This window comes from Lepidochelys kempii, chromosome 4, assembly GCF_965140265.1.
Source record: "Lepidochelys kempii isolate rLepKem1 chromosome 4, rLepKem1.hap2, whole genome shotgun sequence".
NCBI classification, from domain to species: Eukaryota; Metazoa; Chordata; order Testudines; family Cheloniidae; genus Lepidochelys; species Lepidochelys kempii.
The window spans coordinates 15150599-15162759 of NC_133259.1; the positions used below are offsets into that span (position 1 = coordinate 15150599).

At 43.1% G+C, this 12161-nt stretch overlaps 1 protein-coding gene across 2 annotated transcripts in view; it reads right to left on the bottom strand.

Moving 5' to 3' along the window:
- The window catches only part of ANTXR2 (ANTXR cell adhesion molecule 2), a 172451-nt gene that overhangs the window by 130825 nt on the left and 29465 nt on the right, over positions 1-12161 (bottom strand). For both annotated transcript variants that reach the window (XM_073340477.1, XM_073340476.1), the window contains exons 8-9: positions 1850-1910; positions 119-214 (exon numbers count right to left, since the gene is read on the bottom strand). In XM_073340477.1, the coding sequence (XP_073196578.1) occupies positions 119-214; positions 1850-1910 (157 nt within the window). The remainder of the gene's footprint in view (positions 1-118; positions 215-1849; positions 1911-12161) is intronic.

Genomic DNA, 12161 nt, shown 5'->3' on the forward strand with positions numbered 1-12161 from the left:
TTGCATAAAATAGAGACGTGACAGAGAAAATTCACAACAGTAAAAATAAACTTATATGACACACTTGTGGTGATTTATCCTGGATTCACTGCAGTTTATCTTAGACTTTCATACTTACTAATGGTGGTGCCATTTACATGGTAGGTGCAAGTAACACTATCTTGTCTTCTGCCCAGTGTGAAGCCACTTCCTCTGAGGACAACATGAAACTCCTCTGAAAACACAAAATTATCAGCCTTGAGTGGGCGTGGCAGATGCCAGGTTTATACAAGTCATCCAGCTACAAAACAGGGACCGCAGAGGCAGTAACATTGCAAACCTACTCATACCGCCTTGCTACAGTGCCCCAGTGTGCCTCACATTTCCCCTAGAGAGAACCAGCCTGCAGTGAGAGAGTAGTTTAGTTTCCATGCTTAAAGGACTTTGAAATGCATAAGACCACCTAGCAACTAAGGCGAGGCCATATCCTCATGCTCTGCAACAGAAAGGTCAACTTCATGAGTCTCAGCCCCACAAACAAGATACTATGTAAAGCACAGCAAGCCTACAAGTTCTTATTGAGCCCTACAATATAAGGTATATGGGCTTGAGACAAAACTCTTTGGAGTCAGTGGAAAGACTCCTGTTGACTTCAATGCACTTTGCATCTGGCCCTTTGAGAGCATCAGATATCGGCTGGCTTGAATTTGTTCTGAAAATTGGACGGTGATCATGAAGTTCTCTTTGAGTGACTAAAGAGTCTTTATTTATTTAAGCCATTGCTTGGAATCAAATAATCCAGTCACTTTTGTATTTTTTTTTTTTAACAAAACAACAGAACAACAAGATTTTGCAATAACCTTATTTTGCCTGAATTCAAAGCATATGTGGATTGTGAAATCAGAAAGAGGCAAAGAAAAAAAGTTAGGAATAGGTCAGACTCAGGGGAAATTAACACTTGCACTACCTTTCAAGTCTGGCCTGCAATTTTGTGTAACTATTCTCTAGCATTTTAACATATATTTCTTCTAGTAATACAAATCAGCAAACTGCTGTTTTCAGAATCACGTGGAAAAAAGTTGAAAGTCCATATGTCCATGGCATAGTGAAAATTATGATGAATGTATGTGATTACACTTATCAGGATTTTTAAAATAAAAAATGATCATAGCAGCTGTACATGGAGTTACATGTGAACGTATCATTACCCTGAATGCAAGAACAACAGTATAGCTTCTATGACAGATTCTGCTAGTCTCTTAGTGAAGGAAACTGATTTACTGTAATTCTGATTTCTTTTGACTAATTACAAGGTTACAGTATTTGTTTACATAACATATTTCTGTGACTTGAAATGTAACTTGATCCATTTCATTTGACATGGAAAATTGCATATACCTTTAAGGTGGACAATTGGGTAGTAAAACGCACGGCTTTGAGACCGGCATGGTGGTTTAGAGAATGTGCAGTGTATTGCCTCCGGAGTTTCTGGACTAGGACTATAGTGTGTTTGTACAGAGCCTAGTCCACGACTGGACTCCTAGATGCTATCTCAATACAAACAATTACTAATAATGATAGTAACAACATCGCTCAGTTTGTCATCCACTGGACAACATGGAGTTGCCAGACACAGGACTGAGAGTGGGAGCTGTTTGTCCATCCCTCAAAATTCTTACACTGCATTTATCCTAGGCTACAAGTGGAAGAGTTCGAGAACAACCATCCTAATAGGGAGGGAGAAGGAAGAATCCAATCCTTCCTTAATTCCTTTTCTGTCTAGTGGAGCCTTAGCTACACATTTTACACAAAGAGGAAAACAGCACTATCATAATTATTTGTATATTATTTTCCATTTCTAATAACTTACCTCCCACGCAGACACTTGATGGTTCCAAATATAAAATCTCTGTGCATGACTGCTTCAGTATCTATTGGGGGTGGGGGTGGGGGGAGAGGAGAGAATATCAAAATATGAATAAGATTTCGAAATACACCATCAGCAACTGAGATCACACCGAACAGTGAGACAAGAATGAACAATGCACATGTTTTTCACAAATGCAATGGGACAGAGTGCTCGGAATCAGCAACGCAACCGACGCTCTGGTCACTGTTTAAACCAATTAGGCCACAGGGAGGGCCTGATTAAGGAGAGGAGTTCCTGATTACCATGTCGGATCGTGATTGGGCAGCTAATGAGCTAACTGGTCCATTAACAAGAAGACCGGATCAAAGAGCACAGGAAGAAAGTGCAGTGGGGGAAGAAGCAGAAGAGAGAAAAAGTCTGATAGGCCCAGACAAAAGGGAGTTCACTGGGAAGAGAAGCCTTTTCTTCCCCTGCCTTTGAGGATGGGAGCAGTGCGTCCCCTGTCACATGCATATATTTTTTTAAAATGTACTGATTTCACATGTATGTGCTCTGTGAGAACACGATGGATGTTTCTGCAATAAAAATAAGGACCCGATCTTGCAAATTCTTACACACCTGTTTATTCTGAAATATTTCCTAAGCGTTGTACCACAGGGACTAATATGTTAACTTGGGACTCTATTCAGAACAAATATTAATGTCTGGTTTTGCCCTTGGAATTTCTGTGTAGCTTCCTAAATTCATTTCCTATGGATCCTAATCCTAACGTACAATCCAAAAGTGCCTGATCCAAAGCCCAGTGAAGTCAATGGGAGTCTTTCAATGGGCTTTGGGTCAGCGTCAAAGCATATATACCAAGTTTTGGCATTAATCCTCATGCAGAGCAGAACAGGAATGCCCAGAGCTCTCAAGGGTATTGGATTTTATGGGAGATTCTGCATTTCAGCTGAACCAGGCAGCCTTTTCTGCTACACCAACACATCAACCAATGCTCACCCAGAGATGAGGGAGAGAATGATTCACATACAGAATGCTCGTAAATCTAGGGGAAGGTGCACTCAGCCGGGAGCCAGAAGACCAAAGTTTCTGATCTCACCTCTACTGACTGCTCTTTATATGTCTGTGCATCTCAGAGTCCTTTTTATTAACTAATGCTTTGTGTGTGACTCACTTCTAGGATAAGGTATCATCCCACATTTTACAAACAGGTTGACTGACAAGGCTAAAAAACAAGATCATTAAAGCAGAGCGAGGACTAGAACCCAGGTCTCTACAATGGCAGCCCTCAGTCTTACCCAGCTCAGCCACCTAGCATATCTATAGAAAGTCTGGCTATCCTGTTACAAGGCTGTTTGCAACTACCATGTTAACCATTAGTCAACACTCTCCCTAGTCATAAATATAAAATAAAGGGTAACCACCTTTCTGTATACAGTGCTATAAAATCCCTCCTGGCCAGAGGCAAAATTCTTTCACTTGTAAAGGGTTAAGCAGTTAAGGTAACCCCACTGGCACCTGACCCAAAATGGCCAATGAGGGACAAGATTCTTTCAAATCTGGAGATCGAGGGGGACAAAGGGTTTGGGCTGTCTGTGCGATGCTTTTGCCGGGAACAGATCAGGAATGCAAGCCTTCCAACTCCTGTAAAGTTAGTAAGTAATCTATCTAGAAAATGTGTTAGATTTTCTTTTGTTTAATGGCTTGTAAAATAAGCTGTGCTGGAGGGAATATGTATTCCTGTTTTTGTGTCTTTTTGTAACTTAAGGTTTTGCCTAGAGGGATTCTCTATGTTTTGTATCCGATTACCCTGTAAAGTATTTACCATCCTGATTTTACAGAGGTGATTCTTTTACCTTTTCTTTAAATAAAATTCTTCTTTTAAGAACCTGATTGTTTTTCATTGTTCTTAAGATCCAAGGGTTTGGGTCTGTGTTTACCTGTACCAATTGGTGAGGATATTATTATCAAGCCTTCCCCATGAAAGGGGGTGTAGGGCTTGGGGGGATATTTTAGGGGAAGACGTCTCCAAGTGGGCTCTTTCCCTGTTCTTTGTTTAAAACTCTTGGTGGTGGCAGCATACTGGTTCAAGGACAAGGCAAAGTTTGTACCTTGGGGAGGTTTTTAACCTAAGCTGGTAAGAATAAGCTTAGGGGGTCTTTCATGCAGGTCCCCACATCTGTACCCTAGAGTTCAGAGTGGGGAAGGAACCTTGACACCCTACCAGAGTCCGGCTCAGAACCCAAGATTCCCAATCTCCAGCATTCCACTGATGTCCAGCAAATACTAGTGTAAGTTGCTGTCAAAATGTTTGTAGCTGGCCCACAACCAGATAATTGTTCTCCTCTAGCTCAGGTGGTAGAGATCAGTGCTGGCGTGTGACGTATACGGGTTCCAACACTACTGATGACTCACGAACAGAGGTCCTTCAAGTTCTACAAGATGGAATCTGATTTTCCACTGTTCTGTTTTTAAATGTTTAATTCATACCATGAAAAAAGCATCCTTAAAACAGGTTTTATAGTTTAAAAACCAGGATTTTCTGGCAATTCTGGCAAGACATGCAAAGAAAACACAGGTATTACACATATTGGTCATTGTCACACATTTTGATTGCTTTTGTCACAAACAGGCAGGCTTAAGGGTTGACAGGTATCGTGACAGGGTCAGGCCAGATGGCTACAGGAGAGTGACAGAAGGCAGATATATTAGCCCCAGGTTGAGTAGGTCCCTTTTCCCTGGGTAAGGCAACAGGGAAGGTTCCAGAACAATCAGGAACTTTCTGGAAACAAGACAGGCTGATTAGAACACCTGAAGCCAATTAAGAAGCCGCTAGAATCAATTAAGGCAGGCTAATCAGTGCACCTGGGTTTAAAAAGGAGCTCACTTCAGTTTGTGGCATGCATGCAAGGAGCTGGGAGCAAGAGGCGCTAGGAGCTGAGAGTGAGAATGCGTACTGCTGAAGGACTGAGGAGTACAAGCGTTATCGGACACCAGGAGGAAGGTCCTGTGGTTAGGATAAAGAAGGTGTTGGGAAGAGGCCATGGGGAAGTAGCCCAGGGAGTTGTAGCTGTCGCACAGCTGTTCCAGGAGGCACTCTAGACAGCTGCATTCCACAGGGCCCTGGGCTAGAACCCAGAGTAGAGGGCGGGCCCGGATTCCCTCCATATCTCCCAACTCCTGGTCAGACACAGGAGGAGTTGACCTGGACTGTGGGTTCATGAAAACGGCCCAACTGAGGGCTGCTGTGAATCTCTGAGGCGAGCAAATCTGCCAATAAGCGCAAGACCCACCAAGGTAGAGAAGGAACTTTGTCACAGTATGGAAACACAGGTTTTCCTACATGCCCTGAAAGGATGATAAAAAAAAATCACCTAAGTGAGCATGTTCAAAGAGAACATTAATCCATACAGGAGAAAAAGTTATCAGTGGATAACAGTCACATTGAGACAAATTTCAACATTTTTACTCCTTCTGTCTGCCTGAGCTCCAAATATCATTCAAAGGCTGTGGATCATGAGAGATCAACGGTTATTTTGCCTGTTTGTGAAAAGGACACACATAACCCACCTTCCTGGCTATTTGCCACAAACAGGGTTTTATCTCAGGAATGACAAACTATTTTCTTTCTCTCTTTTGGCACACACAAAAACAGCATGAAAACCAACCATTCTTGACCACTTGGCAAGGGCTTGAAAAATCCACTTCCCAGTGGTATCAGCCACTGTGCTCCTGTGTCAAGGAGCATGAGACACTATACCAGTATCTATCACAGTCACAGATAAATTTCCTGCAAAAGAAATGGTCCTGGAAGTTCTCTACAGTCCAGTCATATAAACCCACTGTTGCCTAGTCTGTGTCTACACTTAAAATGCTACAGCTGCCACTATGCAGTGTGGACACTAACTATAACAACAGGAGGGGCTCTCTCTTTGCTGAAAGCAGTGCACCTCCCTGAGAGCTAGGTTGACAGAAGAATTCTTCCACCTGCCTTGCGTCTACAGAGGGGTAGGTCTCACACCCCAGAGAGAGGTGGCTATGGCAATGTAAGTTTTCAGTGTAGACCAGCCCCTAGTTCTTACTCCATGAGACAAAGCCCCAGCCAGCTCATGACCAGACACCGTGCCAATCCATCCATAGGCATCCAAAAGACCACAAAAGTATCTGTAGGTATTGAGTCTTTAATCCTATGTTTAACTGAATCATAAATCTAGCTCTGACATGGGTCCAATTTTGTGACCGCATACAACGAGCCTGCCAAGTCACGTGGATTTGGTAATATCTTTTACTGGACCAACTTCTGCTGGCAAGAGAGACAAGAAGTTGGTCCAATAAAAGATATTACGTCAACTGCCTTGTCTCGCTAATATCCTGGGACCGACACAGCTACATTGCGTAAGTCAGGTGGACGTCATTCAGATATGGTCTCCTCAACACCTAATATTTTTTTTTGGACCACTCAATGGTAGATTAAGTGGAAACTGCAAGAGTCAGTCAGTCAAAAGTACAAGCTGGTTCTGCCAGGCTAAGCAGGATTACAGTCATGGAAGGGGAGCGACATATCGAGCCCCCAACATGTTCATATGTTGCAAGAGATAAATCTATCTACACATGTGGCCCTCATTACTACAGTATCTAAGCACCTCACAACCAATAATCGACTTTATTATCCTCACAACAGCCCTGTAAGGTAGGGAGGTACCATCCCCAGGTACCAGAGAATTACTGGTAGACTAAATAACCTGCCCAAGTTCTGCCTGACTAGGAATTGAACCCAGCCTTCCTGAATCCCAGTCTGGTGCCATCTTCACTCAGCCATGCTATGTAGCAATTTTCTCAGTGTGTAGCCAGTTAATCTTATCCTCTTAAATCCAATATACATTTAAATTGGGTTTCACAGTTGTGTAACAGTAAATTTGGCAAGGAAGAGCTCCAGTTTTGTTCATGATTAATATTCATTACAGCAGCCAAAAAGCTGCTCTAGCTTACGCCAGCTGCCAGTGGTCCTAAGAGACCTGTTACAACAGCCAAGGATTGTCAGAGCACACCAAAGGCCCTGCCACACCCACTAACCTGGCTTCAGGCAGGCAGAGTGATGCAGGAACAGCAACACTGGCTCTACACCATCAGAGGAGTCTCATCACCGATGATCCTTCTTTGCTGGCTACCCTGGCTTTTAGGCTTTGCAATGGTGATACAGTGCAAAGTGACCGTTGCGCAGGGAAGAATCTGGGTCTCTTTTTTTCTTGTTCCAATACAGAGCCATCAAATTAAAAACACATTTGGTCCCACAATAGCAGCAGCAAGCGTGTGAACACTTCCACTCCTTCATCTCAGTGACTTCTGGGCACATTCTGCCTCCTACTAACGCTACTCACCTCACCCAGGTGTGGACTTGAAAAGGTGGAGACCATTTAAATGGGATATGGGCATTTTTCCCTTTTTCTTTTAGAAAAAAAAAGTGAGGAAATTAAACAAAGCATGGTATTCCTTCAGTTAAAAATTCATGGTAAAAGCACTGTTTTTTCTTATAAGGAAATTTACTCTCATGAATAGGCCTATTTAAGTCAATTGGACTATTCATCTGCTTAGAGTTAAACACATGTATGACTGTCTGCAGGGCTGGGGCCTTGTATACTAAAGGTCGGATCTTCAAAAGTGCTCAGTATTGGCCTAACCCTGCTCTCGTAAGAGTCAATGGGATTGTTACCAGAAACAATGGGAGAAGGATTGGGGCAACACATAAGAACAGCCCTACTGTCTTCCGACAACGGCCAATGCCAGCTGTCCCAGAGGGAGTGAACAGAACAGGTGATCGTACTGCACTTTTGAAAATCCCAGCCCACAGCAATTCGTCAAGACTCTCTCCGTGATCTGGCGCATGTGGCACCTTTCAGTCAGAAAAACTCCCTCCCTCACACCTCCTTTTAGGTTTTGTTTTTATTACTCCACCCTGTTTGCTGGCGGTTTCTGTTGCTGCATTCCAGACCCAGGACCAAGCGGGGACAATTACAAAATAGCTGCATGTGCCAATTTCCTTCTTTTCTTAAAGCCAAAAGGCACAAAAGCAGATATGGATAAAGATACGGCTTAGAGAGATTTATCAGATCTGAGGCACAAAAAATGAGCGTTAGTAAAGAGTTCAGGCTATATTCACCCCCTTGGCACCAGTTATTTCACAATTCCAACAGTAGATGTCCTGCTGGGACAATCTGACGCCAAGTGTGAAAAGATTTTTTTTTTAAATACTGTCATTAGAAGTAAACAGTTGCCTTGACACAAAATTTCCATAACTTAAACTATTCTTTTTCTTCACTTGGCTTGAGAAAGCCCCCATTCTTCTCCAAGAGCTTCAAAAGTTCTTGGCAAAGACACGTCTGGGTGTGCACGATTCCTCAACTTTATTTCTTAACTCTCGATATGAAGGCCAAGGGGTTTCCTAAAGGATAAAACCTGCATGGCTCGCTTTGACTTGCAATGTAAAGGTACTTAACCTTGCTGTCTCTAGGACATTAAAAACTAGGCTGTTCCCAACCTTCAAAAATCTTCAGTCCCTAATGGCCTGTGCTAAAAAAAGTAACAGCATTACAGAAAACTACTTTATCATCCCTAAACTTCCTTCTGTGGAGCAACAATCACCTCACATACACACCCCTGAGGAGCAGAATTTAAAAAAAAAGAAAAAAACGCCCTGTAATCATTTGATATTACAAACATATGGGACCTCACTGGAAACAGAAACATCAGCCTATTGTCTTTCCTCAAAAATAAGTTTTCCCTTCCTGCTTCAATTCTCCCATTTTACCAGAAATCTGGTCATTCCTTCACAGCAATACTTACGCACAGGGCCAGATTCCCCATCTTCCACAGAGTGGAAGTGAGAAGGATCATCCAGGTAATGGGGCAAATCCTGCTACTCCTACCCATGAACGTGAGCAGTGCCAGTGACTTCACGGGGCTGCTCATCTAAGTGTAAGGCAACTGGATTAGCCATCATAATGGGAAAAAGAAAATGTCTTCAAAGATAGGCAAGCCACACTAATTCTGTCACTCTCAGGAGAGAGAGAGATATTTGCCCCTTAAAAGGATGTATGGGAATGTCTTATCCTTTCTCCCCCCCCCACTTCTGTCTCTGCCCCCCACTCTTTTTTCTGGTTTTCTTTCTTCTTCTTCTTCCTTCTGCAATGTTATTTCATAGAAGTCAACAAAGCGCACCTACACTTCACTAAAATGCTCATGCCTTTCCTTTTTTAAAAAAATATCTAAATACTGTCAAACTCTTTGATCCAAACTAGGTTTGATAATTTGTTTCCTTGGTGCCCCATCCATTGTTAGATATGCACGGGGAACCTGAGCCAAATCCCAATTACTCCCATTGATTTCAACTGACTTTGCCTAGCCCCTTAAGAAATACATCCTCCCCCACATGCCAGGCTGCAGATCTCCCTGCAGGGCTTTCACTGAAGGCCAGAGCCTGTAGTAGCCCCCAGCCATATGGGATATCAATGGACAGAGGATATGCTAGCAGTAGATCCACACAGAACTCCCACACCTTAACTGGCCCTCCCTTGTCCCAGAACTAAACACTCCTGCACCTCCCCACACAGGGAACCCCGACACAGGCCTTGAGCAGTTCACCCAAATCCTCCTCCCACCTCAAATAGGGTAGGATTTTCCAAAGCACCCAGCATTGGCCTACTTTACTCCCATTCAAGTCAATGGGAGTTGTACCATAGACTTCACAAGGAGCGGAGTTTGGCCAACACAGAGGGTTTATTGAAAATTCCTCCTGCGGGTGAACGATGACGGTTTTGCTACATCTGGAATTCTCTCAGACCAAGGAGGATGCCCCATAGTGAATGACTTGAACTGTGTTTTTGCGTTTTTGCCCATTGCTCCAATTTACCTGAAAGAGTGTAATGTGCAAATGAACAGATAAATAGTTTCATTCCCCTTTTTGAAAAATCTATTCTGAAACTCACTTGTTGTGGAAAACTCAGGCACAACAGAAAGTGCAATAGGTCCGCAACACTGCAATGCCACCGTCAAAAGACAATCCGTAATTTTGAATTCCATTCTTTCCTGGCTCAGGACAATGAAGCAGAATGATTTTGTGCTGCAAATTCATTATTTACAAATTCACTGCACACAATTCAAGTTGACATAATTACTATATAAGGCCGTCCTTGAATAGGACTCTGCTTCAATAAGTACTCTGCTGACATACAATAAATTCAAACAACTGTAAACTTCCTTGATAAAGTTGCATGCAGGGGAGAGATTCAAGGAGCTGATGTCATCTATTCTACTTCCAGAGTTCCATGCCAAATACAGAGCCCTATTTTCCCCTGCACATAAAGGCCTTGCTTCCAAGGAATTCCCTGACTGCCAGCTGCCCCACAAACACATATTTTCCCATAGCCCAGAGTGTAGAATCAAGTAGACACTCACTATTCCCTTTAGCCCCATTCCCTCCAGCCCTGTCCCCACTCATGGAAATCTTCTAGGATCCGGAGGAGCACCTCCAGGGTACTCCATAGACGTACATGCAGCTCTTGTACCCCGGCCTGAATATAGGGCACAGGCTGCTATCGAAGTGGAGGGGATGGTAGGGGCTACAAATATCAGAGCGGGGAGCTTATACCACAAACTTTCTGCATAAGCTAAAATTTCAGGAAATTCGGGGATTTCCATGGCTCAACAAACTAACTTCTTCATTTTTCCTGCACATAATGCAACATTTTCTTTTCCCTTATGTACAATTTTAAGAAAAGAAAAAGAAATGGCACTAACAAAAGCTGTGCCCATCACCCCTCTGATCACTCTGCCCCCCCCATCTCTTTTTAAACTGTAAGTTCTTGAGTGCAGAGATCATGCTACCCTATGCATGTCCAGACAGATTATCACACACTAGGGCCTTGATTCTCACTGGAGTCTTTGGATGCTGCCTCAATATAACCACCACCACTTGTGGGGACATAACATGCATTCACTGGTTGAAGATAGGAAATACATCACCAGGTCTGATCAGCAGTCGGATTTTGCAGGGCAACAAGACAATTAAAGGGCCTGATCCTCATTTAGATGTGTTGCACCATTCTGTAAATGTGAAGGGGTTTTAAAGTGAGGGTAAATGTAGTTTACGCCCACTTTAAGCAGCCGTAGGGATTATCTACATGCAGGGGGTGTGATATGCTCTAAAAGGGTGTGATTTCTAAAGCGCACTAACGTATTGTGCTTTAACTGGCCTGTGGAGACCCTGCTGGTGTGCTTTAACATAGTGCTGTTTGCAACAGTACTACATTAAAGCGCACTAAGGAACCTTTAGTGCACACCAGTAGGGTCTGCATGGACCAATTAGCGCGCTTTAGAAACCATGCCCTTAGTTATCATGAGAATTGGGTCCTCCATGAAAATGGTCAGGGCTTTAAACATTCACTCTCCCATTCACCAGCAGCGAGCAATAAACGTGCCATGACAAGTGAGCAGTTAAAACCATCTACTTCTGCAGAATTAAATCTTCATTGTTGAAAACTATTACATTTCTACCCTCGATGGCGGGAAGACAACCTTCCAATGTCAGCCAATGAAGGGAGTCTTCCTGAATCTGCAAACTATAACAACAAGCACTTCCGCTGCTCCTCCTTCAATCTCACAAAAAAAGAAGCAGAGTGAGATTCACAAGGATGTGATCAGTTTCACACGGCTATTCAGAGTTGTAAGTCAGAACAAAGAATCACATCAGTGTCACTCTGAGCAAAAGCACAATCAGCAACAGGAACTATTCATGGGAGAAAAGGACCCAAACCATGAAAGAGAGGTTGTGTATCTGAGAACCCGACCCAGAGACACATCTGGCAGAAGCCAGGAAGCTGGGAGTAGTAGGAACATCCCCTGCCCTTCTCCCAAACACACACAATTTATTTGGCTGAGCAGGTGAACAGCAAATTCCTTGTCCTTTCCAGCAGCCAAAGGATGCATTTTAAAGAATTTTAAATATTAGCAGACTAACACAGCTGCTACTCTGAAACCTGTCATTTTAAAGAACAGAGTTATCACTGCGATCTTAAAAGCAAACAGCATCAATACATCACATGTTCAGCGTCAAGAGAGAGAGACTGCAGAGATCTCAAGAGACAGTTCGAGGCAACAAAGCTGGAACTTTCATGAAGTCACATATGGCCATTAAGTGAATGGATAATCTACAAAATAGTTTTCACAGTCAGAAGTGTTTATTAGTAATAAGGGGCTAAGCACTTCTGAGTCCATACAGTTTATCAAAGATATGCAAGATAACCCATGGGCACATGAG